This window comes from Peromyscus eremicus, chromosome 16_21, assembly GCF_949786415.1.
Source record: "Peromyscus eremicus chromosome 16_21, PerEre_H2_v1, whole genome shotgun sequence".
Taxonomy (NCBI): domain Eukaryota; kingdom Metazoa; phylum Chordata; class Mammalia; order Rodentia; family Cricetidae; genus Peromyscus; species Peromyscus eremicus.
This window is the reverse complement of record NC_081432.1, coordinates 6,685,572-6,703,699: the sequence shown is the minus strand read 5'-3', so window position 1 is coordinate 6,703,699 and position 18,128 is coordinate 6,685,572. Positions and strand designations below refer to the sequence as shown.

Genomic DNA, 18,128 nt, shown 5'->3' with positions numbered 1-18,128 from the left:
TAGAATGGCTGGGCACAGCTCACTGGGGAGCTATTGCCTGATGGCCGAAGGGCCAATCCTCTCACTGCACTGCACGTCTAAACAAAGAAGGCGTGCTAATCCTAGCCGATAGCCGCTGCACTTTGATCCCCTGCCACACGCCTGGGATTTTCTGGTTGCACACACACAACCATAATGGTAAGTACTCTACTGCAGTCACCCATTCCATATAGTAAATGAGACTTAAGGGGAAAATCACTTTCCTATAGCCACCTTGTGGTCCACTGTGTGTGTGTATGTGTGCACACATGTACATGCACATGCCCCATAGCTCAGACCACTGTGATCTCCAGCTCTGGGGTAGTAATGCACATCTAAGTAAAGTTCAGTAGTTTGTGAGCGAGGCAGTAGCTGGTGCTCTAACCACAAAGGTACTTGGAAGTTTCTCTTGTGCCCTTTGGTGGAAAAGACAAGCTAATTGTCATTCGGTCCTGTTTCTGTTGTTGACCTACGTCAGCAGCCACCCAGGCTGTGTCACAGCTTCCCTGTGTTCTCCTGCCTCAACTTCCTCAGGTCTGGACTGGGTGCACAGCACTGCCTGTCTCCCGGGGGCTTATGTCAGGAGCCCGATGAGGCAGTGACGGAGACCCGCACTTTTCACTCCTGTTGACGGACACTCACCGTGATCAGAGCCCTGACTTGACATGTGTGTGACGGTTCCTAATGCTCACTCCTCAACGGGGGTTTTACAGAGATTGTTCTAATCCCTTGTTTTTCTGACTTGTTTAGTCACCACTGTGGCAACATCATTTCCCCTTTCTAAAGCTTCATATATGTAATTTTTCAGCCTCATTTTGAGTTTTGTGGATGAGCTTGGGAACCTCATCAAAATTTATAGCTCTGTTTCATTGAAAAATCACTTGCAAGGCTCATACCAGTTATGAGGGGACTTTTGGAACACCAGCTTGTGTGTTGGGGCCACTGTGCTGTCTGTACTGTTCTCTAAGCAGTGTATGGAAGGATGGTTAATCTCTCCAGTGAGGTTATAAATGTCATAAGGGCTGCCTGTCTGTGTGTGAATCCCTGGACACCCAGCAGGTGCAGGCTCAAGAATGCATTCATAAATAGTGAGTTCCTCCAAACCTGGCTGCTGGTCTGCTGTAGCAGTAGCCTTGGGTACCCTGGTGCCCCAACTTGATGGCTCATAGACAGGCACAGGGAAGCGTCTGTCTGGCCCATATTCATCCTTCTTTAGCACTTAGTAAAGGCTGACGCTGTCCTGGGTGCTATGCTTATGCTGTGCTTAAGTCCTCACAGACAGGTTGTCGACAACTGTCATTATTCCCATTCTATAGATGAGAAGACTGAGGGCCCAGACAGGCTGAGCAACTTACCTAAGGACTTGGCACTATTAAAAGTTCAAACTGAGGTCTGGGTGTGGTGGCACACTTCTTTAATCCCAGCACTCTGAGAGGCAGAGGCAGGTGGATCTCTGTAAGTTTGAGGCGAGCCTGGTCTAAATAACAAGTTCCAGGACAGCTCATATAGCTAGGACTACAAAGAGACCTTGCCTCAATCAGTCAATCGATAATAAATAGATACATAAGTAAATAAATGAATACCAAAACCAAAAAGGTTCAAACTGAGATCCAAACCTAGGTGCCTTAGCTCCAAGGCCCTAATTGAGTCTCTCCTATATGTCCCTCAGGAGACTAGGATGGAACTGAGTGTCCCCAGCAAGCCCTGTGCTGGGGACACCACCTGTGATGACACATTGGAGTGCTCTCGTGACCTCTGTTAGCGCCTCACAGCAGGCGAGACAGATGCCTGGTTTTAATGGGTGTGTATGCACACTACCAACTGTACATCATGTGTTGCTCATATCAGTCCACATGCGCAGTGTGCATGTAGAGGTCAGAGGATAACTTGTAGGAGTTGTTTCTCCCCTTTGTGAGCTGCAGGCTTAGCAGCAAGCACTGTTACCACTGATCCATCTCACTGCCGCAGTAGAGAATCTTGATCAACAGCATGGCAGTCATCCCATACTTTCCCTGAACACATAGGAAGTCCATGCAACCCCCAGTGGACATCACTGACGCCTCATTCTGGCTGTGTCCTCAAGGAGGATTCCACAGGCAGCTGGGAAAAGTGTGACGTGTCTTTATGGAGCCAGAGTACATGTTGGAGCTGCAGGTGTAGGTGGGGTTTGTGTTGTGTAGTAAATCTCAAAATGAAGACCACATCTGTTTTTTGGCCTTTTGCTCCTGTTCAGATCCTTCATCCAAGCCTATATAATGTACTATTCCTAGGGAGACATGAGCAAACATCTCCTCACCCTAGATGGGGAACCAGTGACAGACCAAAGTTAAGACACCACCAAAGTCCAACCTGGTGAACCAGTGAGTTTTATTGGGGTTACTTACAGGAGCAGAAATGACTCAGAGACAGCTGCATCACTAAAGCCTACCCCAGAGTGAGTGACAGCTTATAAAAGGGAACCTGGAGCATAATGCACAGCCCCCAGGAGATCAACAGGCTGGAGAGTGCCCTTTCCAGACAGTGAGCTGGTCTAAGCCTCTTCCAGGCAACTGAGTCTTCTAGTCTGAGAATGTCTCTGAGCAGTCCTTACTGATTTTATATACTTGGGGAGGGAGGGGCCTTTTGAATCTGGTCAGTTTCAGGGACTTCCTGAAGCCTTTGAGTTGTTCACTTCCTGAGCTTCCCTGAGCATGGACTGTCTCACCTCCCATAGAACTTAGAGCTTTCCTCCAAGGTGAAGGTTTAATCTTGGAAGGAATTGCTGCCCATCAGCCTGGCCCTGGTTAGGTGGGCTGCTACCCTAGAGCCACCCTTGAGCCTTCCTGAGATGTGCTGTTCAGTACTCAGGAAGAGACAGTGCTTGGCAAGGTGACCATTAAGCAGCCATTTCTAAAGCTCACAAGAATGGCCACAGCTTTGGATGATACGGCATCATGGTGCTGGTTTTCTTGGTTCTGTGAGAGTTTATTCCAAGCATTCTCTGAGGTCACACAGCAGTTATAAACAGGGCTCGAATGACATTCCAAAGCCCTCCATTTCCTCACGGAGGGGCATCATTTGAAGATGTTTTGACAAAGTCTAGGAAACACACTCTGGAAAGTGGGGAGGGGTGGAGGAGGGGTGCTCATCCCTGAGTCCAGGCAGCTTCCTTCCACTTTGCTCTTTGGATTGGTATCTAGTTCTGCTGGAAATGAGATCATATATTCAACTCTCAGGCTGTGTTAGTGAAAATGAACTCTAATGTGATTAGATACTAATGCAATGTAATGGAGGATTGGTATTAAATTGAGACCTGATCTTATTACTCCACAAACTCAGGCTCCCTCCTGCTCAGCTGCTGCTCTGCCCTGAGCCCCAGGCCAGGCAAAAGTAGAAGAGAAAGGCCACAGGAACCTGCAAGGAACAAGACCTGTGTGCCAAGAACACTTCCTGGGCATACCCACTTACGAACTGTGGCAGAGGCAAGCCTCAGGCCCGATGCTGGCCTGCTCACTAGCTTGGAGCCTTGTGCTCGGGAGGCCTGAGAGGTCTCACATGTAGTCTTACCTTAAGTCCAGTCTCTGGAACAGTGGCAGGTGCAGGCTAAGTCCCCTCCTCTCCCTCCCTCCCTCCCTCCCTCCCACCCATCCTGTCCTCGGTTGCAAACCCAATGATGGTTACAGGCTCTTGTGGGTCCCCATTCCTGGCCAGCTGGAGCATGTACCCAAACCTCCTTTAGGGATGAAGACGGGGTTCTGGTACCTCGCACAACCCTGCTTCTCCAGCCAGCTTGTGGAACCCCTCACAGCCTTGCAGACCTCCCCTGCCCACAGACTGCCTCCAGTCTGGTAGGCACCCCAAGAGCTAAGGGTCTAGGAAAGCAGAAGTCCCCACTAGGAAGCAGGGCAGAGAGGCATGCATGGGGGCAGGGCAGGGGAGTTGTCATTAGGCGTGAGTAACAGTGTTTTTACAGAGAGTGATTTTTCTTACTCTGTTTTCAAAAACCTGCTTCCAGAGGCGAGCCTTTGCGCACAGGATGGTAATGACTTTTTAATGACCTTAAGAGGACTGGGGTCCAGGCAGTGGTGAGTCAGTCTCGGTGGGAGGTGCAGAGGGAGAAGGAAGATGGAACACCTGAAACCAAATGGGAAAAACAAACTGCAGATACATATATTTCCTTTGCTAGCATTACTTGGTAATTAGACAATTACAGGAAACAGCTTCCCGGCAGCTGGCATTTCTACAGTGCGGGAGCAGGAATGGCAGCCACTGTGAGCTGCTCACATGCATTAAAGAAGACGTGCATGCTCGTGAGCTGAGGAAGGCCAGGCCAAGAGCAGGGCTCCTCTTGCATGCATGTTGGCCTCTAGGTGAGCTAGCTCAGGCCAGACAGAGGAGGAAGAATTGTCTTCAAAATGTCAGGGCTGCAGCTGAGGCACTGTCTCAGTGGGAAGTGTGCTTGCTCTGTAAGCTGGAGCTGAGTTTGGATCCCAGCACCCACTTAAAGGCCAGACATGGCAGTCATGCTTCCAACTCCAGCGCTGTTGCAGGAGGTGCGGGGAGGCACGTGGATTTCCAGAGCTTGCCAGCTAGCCAGTCTAGCTGAAAAAAGGCAAGCTCAAGGTCAGTGAGAGATCTTGTCTCTGGGTTGGTTCAGTGAGAGATCTTGTCTCTGGGTTCAGTGAGAGAGATCTTGTCTCTGGGTTCAGTGAGAGAGATCTTGTTTCTGGGTTCAGTGAGAGAGATCTTGTTTCTGGGTTCAGTGAGAGGTCTTGTCGCAACAATAAGGTGGAAAGCAGTAGAGGGAGACCCCTGGCCCTGACCCCTGGCCTCTCCATGTACACTCGTGGATGCATGCACACTGTACATACGTGGGGGAGGAAGGGAAGGAGGGCGGGAGAGAAAAAGTAAAATACTGAGATTGATTTGGAGGCCACTAGGCATGGGCCAGTCCTGTGGGGCCGTTTGGAAGCAGGAAAGGTCAGAGGCCTACCATGCACTGGCCTGCCTAGGGGCAGCTATGGCATCCAAATGACTCCTACAGCTCCAAGCTCAAGTGTAGAACCTGCCTCACTGTTCCAGCCACCCACCCCTACCCTGTTTCAAAATTCTCCCCCCAGCAGCTTCCGGTACAGTCCCCACCCCTGACTCAGGTTTGGCTTATGTGTTGAATTCCCTGCGAATTCTGTCAGCAGCCCAGTGAGGCAGGCCTGCCCAGGCCACGCTGTAGGTGAGGACACTTGCTTTATAGACTCTGCCACCTTGATTACGTTTGTATTCGGCCATGCTCTTGTCGACAGGCAAGCATGGTCCACAGTCTTGCTTTGTTTCTTGATGGCTTTCTAAGAACCTAAGTCACAGTCCATACAGTAGTGGTGCCTGCCTTGGTGAGAGAGCAGACTCCCAGATGGGACAGTGCATTTCCTGCGTCCTTCAATGACATCATGAGGGAAGCCCTGCCCTCCCCCCACCCCCACCTCCCTGAAGACTGGATCCCCTGGCACAGGAGCTGACATGACCCATTGCCAAGCTGTCAGCCAGGCCAACTGCACCAGCTAACCTGGAGAATTGTTGTGTTTCCTCTCAGGTCCTGGCAATCAGTCACTTTTGAAAGACAGCCTGCCTCCTTCATCCGAATCGTCGGAACACACAACACAGCAAATGAGGTAAGGACTCCCTCCTGAGTAGTGTAGTGGTATTTCGAGATAACCAGGTAACCACCACATCCCGGTTCAGTGGAGCTGGCTGCCCTGCCTGGTGATGGCCTGTTGTTACCGCAGGTCAGTATAAAGGAAGTCCCCACCCTTATCCAGAGGGGATGCCGTTGTCAGGGTTCTGTTCACTGGCAAGAGAAAGCCAACAGCTGTCGCTCGGATTCTTCACCAGCCTGGGAATAGCACAAGAGACCCTGAGGAGTCAGGCGCCCTTCTCTCCTGGGATAACAGTGCCCAGAGGTGCAGCATCTGGTAGACGGCTGTGCTGTGGGCTCTGTGCACTGGCACTGTCCACACTAGACACAGGGACAGTCAGATGGACACTCAGAAGCCTGAACGTAATGGCTGCAGGTGGACAGTCGTGGTCTCTTTTGCTTCTTCCCAGGATTGGTTCATGGGGGTGCCACCGGAGCAGTCATGGGGCCTCTGTGCTTGGCGTGCAGCTAGTGTGCTCTAGGCTCTTTCTGGAAGCATTTGGTGTTTTCACGTTGGGTTATATAAAAGAAGGAAGCCTGTCGGCACTGGAGCCCACACCAGCGGATCTTACATGCTGGCCTCCTGCCCTCTCTTCTCAAGATGGGTCTCATGTGAGTCTGAGAGCAAGTTCTAGGATAGCGTCCTAGGGAATGCAAGGGCTGCACTAACCACAGGGTGTCCCCACGTGAGAAGGAGAAACACATGAGATAGCAAACTGAACACAGAACCAGAGACATGCTGAGGAGAGGGTATTCCTCCGCTTCTCAAACACAGGGCTCTACATTGTCACTTTGCACCTGACCCACACACTGTAGAGCTAGCCAGATGTGCCACTTGTTTTCGTGGTAACCTTTCTCCCAGAAAATATCCCGGTATGTCTAGTGCTTCAAGAACAGTTTTAAAAGTGGAAATAGTGTTGTAATTTAGATCCATTTTGCCTTTTTATTTATTTAGGATAATAATGATCCACACCCACATGTGTTTCCTACAGAGAACAGCTTGTAAATAGAACCCCAAATGTTTTCTCCTACTTCTTCAAAATTTACTTGAAGATTTCACAATAGTAAATCAACTGATACTTTTACAGATGTCTGAACTCTGGGTCGTAAGCAGGTGTGAAACCTGACATGCAGGAGGGCAGGACAGGAGGGCAGCTCTGAGCTCGAGGCTAGGCTGGGGGCACAGCACCAGGAAGCCAGGCTTGTAATAGCAGGACTACCCTTAAAACCAGAATAAATAGATAAGTGGATAGCAGTCAGAGGCCACTTTACTTTTTGTGTTATTTCAAAAACGAATTTGAATTTGCATTTAATTTGCTTTCAAATGAATAGTTTTTAAATTTGACCAATAAGTTCCAATTGTTCTTTTTAAAATTTATCTTATTTTTAATTAAGTGTATGAGTATGCATGTGGGTACCTTCGGCTTCAGGTCCCCTTCACTGGATTTACAAGCAGTTGTGAGCTGTGCCTGATTTGCTGAGAACTGCTCCTGGTTCCTCTGCAAGAGCAGGACGCGCTCAACCACTGATCTCAACCACTGATCTCAACCACTGATCTCAACCACTGATCCATCTCTGCAGGCCTGAATTCTAATGTTTTTTCATTTTACATACCAACCACTGTTCCCCCTCCCTCCCCTTCTCCTGTTCCCCCCACCTCCCCCCCATTCATTCCTCATAGAGGGTAAGGCCTCCCTTGGGTAGTTAATACTGGCTAGCAAACCAAGTTGGGGCAGGACTAAGCCCTTCCCCCTGCATCACGGCAGAATGAGGTATCCCACCATAGGGAATGGGCTCTAAAAAGCCAGTTCATGTACCCAGGATAGGCCCTTGTCCCATTGCCAGGGTGTTCTAATATTTCTTACCATTTATACTTTATATGTGTATTACTCCTAAATTAAAAAAAAAAACAACAACATAACTTTCTCTATACAAATAACAAAACTAAACTATTTACTATTGGAAGTCTTTCTAATGCAGTGAGCCCCTGTCCCCACAGGAAGTCTAGTCTGCTGAAATGCCTAGATGGAACTCCACAATGATGCATTATAATGAAGGCTTCTCAGGTCAGGAAGATGGAGACTGGTCAGGGCTCTCCAGGCCCACGCTCTGCACCATCACCACTCTTACCAAAGCAAGCGACAAAGAACCTTGGGCATCAAATTTCAAAGCAACAGTTCTTCCTGAAGCATCACTTCCTGTCCCAACGCTGTAAAATAGGGTGCAGGGTCTCTCTTAAGGGTGTTTCCTCCAGGTCTCTGCAGGCACCTGGTGGGGCCTGGACAGGGTGTTGGTGGGCCTAGCTGGAGGGCAGCCTGACATGGTCATCTGTCTCATTTGACTGATGAGCAACTTCCCTAGCTGCCTTCCAGAGTCAGTTATTGATTGGGAAAATAAAGCTTCAACATAGTGTTGTCAATTGGAAAACATCTTAAATCATAAAATACATGATGAACAGGACTTCAGGATAGAATCCATAAACTCATTCTCTGAGGGCGCTGAAGGAGCAAGCAGGCTGCATCTCCCGGGTGGGGAGGAGGCGGCAGACCTTGCTGTCCCCGTTGGTTTTTTATATCCTCTGGAAAAAGGATATGCCTGTCGCCCGTCAGGACAGAGAGGAGGGTGACTCGGGGCTGGTTGGGTGGGACACCTGGGGACAGCTCTAAAGGAGCCGATGTGGCCCAGGCAGGAATGTAGAGCTGACAAGGCTGGGGATAAACGTCCAGGAAAGAGCCAGTCACATGCTATCATGATAGCTGGAGGAGAGGCCGGCTTTCCTCAGCCCGCCCCTGCTCAGCTGCCAGGTGACTCCAGCAGCCTAGCCTGCATCACTGGGGCAGAGCCCTGTCTACTGTATGGCTAACATGATAATTGTTTCTCACGACTCAGGAGGGTGGCCTTCCAGGCCAGGGTGCACAGTCTGGCTGGTGGAGGCGCGGCTCACCCTTCTACCTTTGCATGGCCTTTCTTGGAAAACATACCTGGAAAGAGAGTTAGTGAGGTCTGTTTCCCTCTCCCTTCCTCTGAGGACACTAATCACAGGCTCCTGCTCTATGATCCCATCTAAGCCTAGAGGTTCTCAAAGGCCCTGCCTTCTCCTGTTACTGTGGACGTGGGGCCAGAGTCTTCCCATATGGATCTGGGGGATCTTGGGCATGCAGTTCTTCCTGTGGCCTTCCTTTTAGAACAGCCCTTGGGTCCCTTCAGCTGAGTGCTTAGTCCACAGACTCTGCTGATGTTCCTGTTGTCAGGCTGCATAGAGAACCTGGCTTCTAAGTTTTGTTTGTTTGTTTGTTTATTGGTCACAAAATACACAGTTGTGTACATAAAGAAGAACATGAGCACTCTGTTGCCTTGCTGGGGAGGTCTTGAGAGAAGGCATGAAGAGCAGGGGGTGTGGGGAGCCCCTGCAGGGCCTCCTGAGAGTGGAAGACCATTCAAGGACAAGGTGTCCTAGTGGGTATGCAAACGTGCTGGAGATGCTGCTTGTTTGGAGGCCTCCGTAGTCTGTACAGCCTGGAGCCTGGCAACAGCTTTGCAGCTCTGTGGTGGATTCGGCCTTGACCTCCAGCTGGCTTAGAATAACAGGGGGCAGAGACCAGCAGGGCTGGAAGAGGCTCCCAGGCCCAGAATTCTGTGTCTGGCCAGGCCCTCCTGTGACCATCTGCTCAGCATGTGTCCTTGGTAACCCCCATCCATCTTCCCTCAGATCTAGGTAGCTCCTGGCAATGGCAGCCTCCCAGTCTGTGGAGCTTCAGCTCTTAGTAGCCTGTTGGAGCATGCTTCTGGTTTCCCAAAGTCTTCTTTGTCCTCCCGGAAGTGCTCCTCATCCTCCTCCTCCTCCCCTCCCTCCTCCCCCTCCCGTTGGACCCAGTGCTCACTGCCCACAGAGAGTCAGCAGACAACACAGCACATCCATCCAGCTAGGTGTGCATCCGGGTGTGCTGAAGGACACCAGGACCCCGTGTAGTAGGACCCTTTAGACATGTGCCTCAGACCGAGAGAGACTCCACAAGTGCTCCAACTGCTAAGAAAGGGGACAACTGCTGTCGCAGCCCATCTGGAGTTCCTGGGCAAGAAGGCTTGAGTCAGGCAAGAGGAGAGCCCTGCGCTCGCCCAGGCTGTGGCTAGGTGTGTACAGTTCTCAACCAACTCGACATAAGAAACTACTCGGAGGGGCAGGGAAGGTGTTACATCTGCTCAGGTTGGCTCTTGACATCGGACTGCTGTGTCTCCCAGAAGATTGTGACAAAGAGTGAGACTGTGCCAGAGTGGACTCTACTCCACCCTGGCCCACACCTCAGGGACCCACGTCACCCTCTGATAGGCTGGCTTTGTGCACCACATATGCTAGGTCTAGGGGAGAAACTGAGGTCGAGCACTTCCGTACAGGGACTGCAGCCTCTCTGCCTGGCAGTGACCCTTTGAAGAGCCTGTCCTTTAGGTGACACTTGTATCTCTAAGTCGTGCTGAAATGGTGAACAGAGGTACGAGGCAGCTGAGATGGGCCCTGATGTGGGTGGGTGCAGGGCTGATTGAAGGGCGGGGATTGCTCTAGAAAGCAGGGTGTCATGGGAGCACATGGAGGAGGGCCTTCCAGATCATTCCGTACTCTGCCATGTGTCAGGAACTGTAAGCAGCTCTGAGCTTGCTGCAAGAGGGTCTCCCAGGCCAGCAGCAGCAGGGCAGGGTCTACATATGGCTGCCTGAGCGGCCTTCCATGCTGAAGGGGCTTTACTCACAGGCTCCCTCAGGCCAGTGAGTGGTTCTGGGATCCGAGGGCCACCTCGTTCCCATAGCAACATGTGGCTTTAGTGGGAAAATAAAACCAGGAAAACAGACTCTAGAAAAACTAAATAAATGTCCCTTGCTGGCCTGGGCTAATTATTTCCTAGCCCCCTCTGGAGTGCGCCCTGACCCCTGAAGGACTCTCCTTCCGTGTTCTCCCCAGAGACATCATCTAGGCCCCGAAGGTGCCGCAGAGCAGCGTTTTGCCCAGAATTCCCAGGGCAGTGGCAGGCAGCAGCAGGTGACTACAGACTCAGAGCAGATAGAGGATAGCCACCCCTGCCGGAGACAGCCCAGCTTGTAGGCCTCTCAGCTCCTGGGAGAGCCTGGCCCTCCTGGAGTGTTGTGTCTCAGTGGCCGGAGGATGTACACAGCAGCTGACCCTGGCCCACAGAGGTTTTGTGTGGCACCATGGACAAGGTACTGTGTACTAGGATAAGGTACTGGCCGGAGAGACCGTGGTGTGGGGCAGCAGTGGCCTGGGGACCCAGATGGGCTTGGTGGACAGTCCTAGGATCCGACCCAGTGCCCAGTGCACTGTGGCTCTTGAGGATAGAGAGCGTGGTATACAGCAGTCCTTCCAGGCTGGCTGGGCTAGATGGTCGGTCTAGGAGTCCAGGGAGCCCTCTCTCAAGAATTACCATTGACAAGATTAGGAGCAGGGAGGAGGGAGGGCTGGAGCCTCACCGAGCCTGTGTCCCCTGTCCTGGGAGGAGGGAGGGCTGTGGTGCTGTGAGAAAGTTCAGGGGACAGAGGGTGGAGAGGAACCGTAAAGTGTGAGGTTCAGGGGGAAACAGACGTGAGCAGTACACAGGGGTGTGGCGTCAGGGTCAGGTACCCTCTGGAAAGGGTAGGGAGGCCTGGAGGGCAGTCTGAGAAGAGCTGATGTGTGGCAGGGAGGTGGGGACTGAACATGGGGACAGACAGGCCACACTGCCACCTTCACCTCCCACCTCTCTGACCCAAGTCACTTCACCTTTCTCCTTTGTAGGAGTGAGCCCTGGTTCGGCCATATCTACCAGGACTGGGGACAAGGATGCTCCCCACTCTTGGTCTGTAGGTTTGGTTTTGATTTTAAACTAACTTGAAAACATCCCTTCCAAACTAGTATCAAGAAGAGACCCTTCTAACTACTTGAATTAGTCAGGCTTTTTGTGTTCTCTAGCCAGGTGTCTAAGGAAAACTGCTCCCAGAAGAAACAGGGTTCAGCCATGGTCACTTGGCCACGTGCGCTCATACATGGTGGCAGGGTGGTACTGCTCACAATCAGGGTTCGCCATTGCTCCTCAGTTAGTCGTGTCTGCCAGTGCCCTTCACAGGCACACCAACGCTGTATGTGCCTTACCAGACTCCTAGGTGACTGGTTCAGCATCCAGCCAGATTAGCAGTAAAGACTCAGACATGCACACACGTTAAAGAACCAAAAAAAAATCACAGAAGTAGGGAATTCCAGGGCTACCTAGGGGACGTTCTTTTTTCCAGAACTTTCCAAACAGTTGTAGCTATCTGTAGCTATGAGGCAGTGATACTATAAAGTAGTGCCATGTGTAATAAGCAGTCACCAGAATCTCAACCCCATACCTAGGTATAAATACTCAGGGAAATAGCACTTACCTTTATAATACTGAGGTGCATGCCTTTAATCCCAGCACTTGGGTAGAAGGTAGAGGCAGAAAGATCAGGAGTTCAAGGCCAGCCTCAGCTGCATAATGAATTTGAGGCCATCCTGGGCTTCATGAAACCCTATCTCAACCCTTCTCTCCCTGAGATATCATGTCTCCCTATTAAAAGTGGTCCCTTATTTGAAAATAGCATTTGGTGATTTGAGTAAGAATGGCCCCCATAGGCTCACATGTTTGAATGCTAAGTCACTATTTGTAAAGATTAGAAAGATTAGGACGTGTGGCCTTGTTGGAGGAAGTGTGTCACTGAGGATGGAATTTCAGGTTTCCAAAGCCCATGCCAGGCTCAGTCTGACTCCCTCTGCCTGTGGATCGGGACAGAGCTCTCAACTCCCGCTCCAGCACCGTGTCTCCATGATGATAAGCGTCTGAAACTGTAAGCAAGTCCTCAGCGAAATGTCTCCCTTTATAAGAGTTGCCGTGGTCACGGTGGCTCTCCACAGCAACAGGACAGTGACTAAGAGAGCTGCTGGTAATTTGGGTGCGTGTAAAACCACAGGCATGACAGAGAGCTTTGTGGGAAGGTCTTCCTACTCATGTTTGTTTTGGACTGCTGTTTGGTTGGTCGATTTGGTTTTTTGAGACAGGTTTTTACAACGTAGCATAAACTAGCCTCTAGCTCACAATCCCTCTACCTCAGCGTCCTAAGTGCTGGGTGACAGGTGTGTGTCCCCCTACCCACCTGGTCTTCTGTTTAGGAGGAACAAAAAGACAAGCTGTTTGTGGTCTGTATTTGGACTTCTCACATCAGCTCTGAGGTGAGCAGAAGAGTTCACTGGCTGCCATAACTGGGCTGCTCACATCTGGGGTGGTGATGGGTGTAATACTGGGATGGAGGGGAACAGTTTCAGGCCTTCATCTTCCTTATGGGCAGCCAGTGAGAGGAAGCTAACTATCTTGGAAAGATACATCACCTTGGAAATGCAAGTCAGAAGGGTGGGTCAGAAACCCTGTTTGTACTGCTGGACAGGAAAGTGGTCTGTGCAAATTACCCAGAAGCCGCAGAAGCAAGGTGAGTCATTGATCAGTATTTATTCCTTTTCTCCAATGTCTACTATAGTTCATAGTGGACTCATGGGCTAGTAGGCCCTCCCCACTATTCCTCCCCCATTTCCTGTCCTCTTCCCTTCCCCCTCCTGTAAAAACGTTGAAAAAGTCAGCATGAGGTGCTTGGGAATCATAGCTCTGAAGGAGGGAGGAATCAGCATGCTTCCCAAAGCGGGTCAGGATGGTACACATGCTGCACAGACTCACGGAAAGGAGTATGCCAGACCACTTCAGACACGTCCAGTACAGCTCCCACAGAGGCCTGGCAAAGTGATGATAAACAGCCACCACTAGAAAGGACACCCGGGTGTGAGGAAGGCTGGGTCTGCTGCGTACACATGACTACACTGCAAATTGGCCGCTCCTCTCGGGGGAGAGCTGGTAGGCTGCTGAAGATGGTCCAGCGAAGGTGCCCCTTCACGAACAGCAGCAATCAAACAGGCTAATGGGATACACGATTGCCAAAAAGTTGAAGGGAAAATGATGCGGAGACCATGGTAATGGCTTTGCATAAATCAGAAGTGTGGCTCTGCCCGGTATGCCTCATTCACTTTTGGTCACATCCTTTCCGAGGACTATTGCAGTCTGGGGAAGGTTCAGAGGAAAGAAATTGAATCACACCAGCCCCTAGCAAAGAGAAAGCCTGCACTTGGCCATTTCATCTCACGTGAGGCCCGCAAGTGCGCGGTGGGAAGGGCGGGAGGAAGCAGGTGCAGGAGCATGGTGGGGCTAGCCAGGGCACACTTCCTAGGCCCTCGGTGAGGCCCGCTTGCTCCCGCCATTAGCCTCCTCCACCAGTTTCCACACAGAAACTACAGACCCAGAAGGCCACCTTCCCTGAGGTCTCTGTGGGGAGGGCCTGACTACAGGCAGCCTCAGGCCCAGCATGACTGCCCTCAAGTGTGGGGTTTCACCTCCATTTGAGAAGAAAGGCCTTCAAGTGCACACCCTTCCAGAGGTCCACGTGCAGATTGGAAGAAGGTGCCCTGCCCTGTGTGTGGTGATGCTGGAGAGCTGCAGGTAGAATATGCATCTACATGGTGTTAGAAGCATGCTGGGTAGTGCAGGAACGGTGCATAGGACTTGCCCTGGGCTGGGAACGTCGCCGAGATGATGGAGCCAGGCACAGTGTTCCCACTGAGGTGAGAAGGGTGGGTGGAAGGCCACTCCACAGTGAGGTTCTAGGGCCACACTGGACCCAGATGTCCTCCAGAGTCCCCTCTGCCTGTCTCCCAGCTCTTCGGGGCCTGGTATATGCCGTCTTCTCTGTATTATAGGGAAGAGTTTTCTGGAGTGCTCCCTAAGGTCTACTCCAGGCATCATGTGCTCCTGACACATGTGGATGCCCACACTGCCTCAGGGCAGAACCTGCATGTGGTAGGGCATCCCCGGAGGCAAGGCAGCTTCCCCTCCTTTCCATGCTGAGTGAAGACGCCCCAGCACTGTGCGCTGCCCCTTAGGCAGGACCACACTGCTCAGAGTTGTAATTAAAAGGACCCGTGAGCATCTATGGGGATCTGTGGGGAGGGACAGGGGAGGGCTGTCTGGAGTCTCTCAAGTCCCACAGCCTGTCCGAGAGTGCAGGACCCTCGCTCTCCTCTACCAAGTCATCGTCGCGTGCTGCAGGCTCCTTCCTTTCTTCCTTTCAGCTTTCTTTAAAAACGATCCCTTCCTACTGATGGTAAACGCTGCTTTCCCTCAGGGAACTTGAAGTCTGTCGTCAGCAGGGCATTTGAATTTGTCATGGCACACTTGTGCTTCCTCTCGGATCTCTCTGTAGAAGTTGGGTTTGCAGGAGTCTGCTCTGTCTAGAAGTCTCTGGCTGCAGCTCCAGGTCAGGCATTGCCGTCCATCTTGTCAGGCAGTTCCCGCGCCTCAGACCGGAGCCCCTTCACAGACACTGTCTTCTCTTCATTCCCAGAGCTAAGCAACAGCATGGCCTCCCCAGCCCTGTCCTGCAAGGCCACCTTGTCCTTCCTGACTTGCGCCTCAGGTCCTTCTGCAGTAGCTGACCTCCTGGGTTGCTGGGCCTTGTGTGCCCAGGGCTCCTCGCTTGTCCCAGCATGCCCTGGCCCCTCTGAGAGAACCTGACCTCAGGTACACACATCACCCTTCCCTCTGTCACGCTGAGGCGTATGTCACATTCTCGTTCCCTCATGATCTCCATCCCTCACTCTTAGCCAGCTCATTGCCCACCCCCAGCATCTGAGGGGTTTCTGTCCGGAGGCTGTGTCTTAGTAAATGAATGGAATCCGTATGTCACCCTGACCAAGGAAGCTTTCTCCTGTGTGGCTCAGGGTTTGCAGGGATCAGCTGGGAGTCAGGGCTCTCAGAAGCCCCAGTTCTTCATGTCTGGTGGTGATGTTACCTTGCACTCCCAGGACCACCGGGACTCAGGTAGGAAAGTTCAGTCTGCGTCTTTAAGGTCTCCCCAGCCTGGGTCTTTAGCTCAAGGAGCCTCCCCTGGCTTGTGTGGGCCAGGGAGAGAAGTAGGTGTGGCCTTTGTGGATGAGTAGTCCCAGGAAACAGCACCGTTTGCATGTGACCTGACAGCTGCACAGCGGGGCACAGTGGCGAGCAGGTGAGAGAATGCAGGGAGACGTGGTCGGTGTCGGTGATGGGGTCAGCGAGGGGTCGGGGGCCAGGCGCCTGGTGCGCACATGCTCCCACAGAGTGCGTCTTCCAGCTCCTCCAGCACAGCAGGGCCACGCACTGATCCCCGCAACTTGATTTCTCAGTTTAGGGTTTTATTGATCTAGTTATTCCTGTCAGGGCAGAAGGGCTGAGCAGCACGGGGCTGTGGAGCCTGGGTCTGTGAGTACAACAGGAAGTGTCGGTCCTCAGGGGGAGGGGTCCTCAGAGGGAGGGGTCCTCAGGGGGAGGGGTCCTGAGGGGGAGGGGTCCTCGGGGGGAGGGGTCCTGAGGTCACCTAGGTCTTCCTGCCTGAGGGGAGCTGGCAGAGCAGGAGGAGGGGCAGGAGGAGGAGGAACAAGGTCAGTCAGGTCAGGTTACAATTCTTGTTCTGCTAAAAGGAAGCAAAGACTGAGATCCTCCTGCCTCAGCCTCCTGAAAGGCTATGACCATGGTTTAGGCCAGAACACCTGGCTAAGAAAAGAGAATTCAAGTGACTCATGAACGAAGCAGCCAGAACCTGGAAGCGGTTATGGAAAGGTTTCAGCCAGGAAACTTGAACACGTTTGCATAATTCTGGAAAAATTCTAGTTATATTTAAAAGAATTCACTGTGCTCCTCTCTCCTCTCCCCTCTCTCCCTCCCTCCCTCCCTCTCTATCCCCTCCCTTATCCCCCACAAATACTGTTTTTTAAATGAATGATCCAAAAGGGAGAAACAGGCCAGAGGAGGAAAGCCAGAAAAGCCAGTGCCGAGTGGTCCAGCCTGGGCACTGCTGAGGCGTCCATGCTGGACTTCCTTAACTCTGGAATCATCCATCTTTTTGTGTTTATCATGATTGACCACATGCATCTAAAACCTTCTTGTTGCTTTCAGGTATCTGAGACAGGCAAGGAGCGAGGTGGGTGCTGGGAGATTTCCCGTTCTTACCCAGCATCCAGGGTGAGGGTCAGCCTGGCTCAGAGCTGCAGGCCCCAGGCCGCGCCTCCTCACTGTCTCTTTTTTGTCGTTCCAGGTGTTCCACTGTGTCCACTTTGAGTGTCCGGAGCAGCAGAGCAGCCAGAAGGAGGAGAGCAGCGAGGAGCCGGGGACAGGGGGCCCCAGCACCCCCAGTCAGCAGCTCGAACCCCACGCACTGCGAGCACCCAGCGCCAGCTCACTACCCCCGAGTCCGGGCCCCAACTCGCGCTCACCCAACCAACAACACCAATAAAGGAGGCGGAGGACGTGGTGTGACTTGGGTGGGCCTGGGTAGAGCAGGAGTGTGCCCTCCCCCGTTCCTGGGAGGAACAGACCTGGCTGCAAAGACCACCCCAACCAGGTGTTCCCCCAGGGGACAGAGGGCACCCTTTCTCCTCCCTCTTCAGGCAGTCTCCGGGGGGAGGAAGTGGGTCTTGATTCTTCAAGTCCACCATCAATCCTACCTCTAATGTTACCAAGGTACCAGTGCAGAAGGAGTCTGTAGACAAAGGGAACCCTAGGCCTTGACGACCAGAAAAGGGCCCAGCCCCAGAGGGTCCTCTCGGCGGCCGGCACCTGTTGCCCTGGTTACTGGGTGGTTTGTAGTTGTGTGGTTTCTCTCCATCTGCTGAGTAGTCATGGTGTTGCAGGCTTGTGGAACTTCTCTGGCCCTCTGCAGGGACAAGGGTCTTCCTCAGTCTCCAGTGCTTGCACGTGGGCAGAGCAGAGGCTGTCCCTCCTAAATGAGCCCAGATGTATCTCCTCATGGCACTTAGCCTGACCAGGAAAATCCTTGACGTTCAACCAGACGCACAATGTGCAAATCAATCTGTGGACACTGGAGTTAATAATTGATCAAATTGCCACTTTATTAACCCGTCATTCCTGATGTGTACAAGCCTTCCAGTCTGGGAGGCCAGCGTGCCAGCTGCTAGAGGACCACTCAGAAGCCTGTGTCGACAGGCACTGGGCAGTCCTAGGCTGGCCCTGCTGGGCCTCATGGCTCAGCTGCCCTTGGCCCTGGTTCAGCCAACAGATGGGGTGTCAGCACAGGCCTGGGACTCTGCGGCAAGTCTCTACAGCGTCATCCACCTGGGGATGGCAGTTTGTCTTTGACTAGTGCAGCCCCACCCCCCCACCCCACCCCCGGCTCTCTCTGTCACCTCCATGCACATCTCCTGCCTCTGCACCTCCCTGTTGCATCCTGAGGCCCTGTGAAGTCACCTTAGCACTTCCTGTGAGCATGCTCAGAGGAGGGCGGGGCTTCAGGTCCTGTCCTGTTCCAGAAGTGAAAAGATGGGTCACCCAGCTTTCTCTGAGCTTGACTTAATTGG

The 18,128-nt window shown here is 52.3% G+C and overlaps 1 protein-coding gene across 1 annotated transcript in view; it reads left to right on the top strand.

Annotated features, from left to right (window-relative positions):
• Btbd9 (BTB domain containing 9) overlaps positions 1 to 17,060 on the top strand; it is a 363,175-nt gene extending 346,115 nt beyond the window's left edge. Inside the window, exons 10-11 of the mRNA XM_059281697.1 lie at positions 5,585 to 5,663; positions 16,850 to 17,060. Coding sequence (XP_059137680.1) covers positions 5,585 to 5,663; positions 16,850 to 17,047 — 277 coding nt within the window. The 3' untranslated portion in view covers positions 17,048 to 17,060. The remainder of the gene's footprint in view (positions 1 to 5,584; positions 5,664 to 16,849) is intronic.
• The last annotated feature ends 1,068 nt before the right edge of the window (positions 17,061 to 18,128 follow it).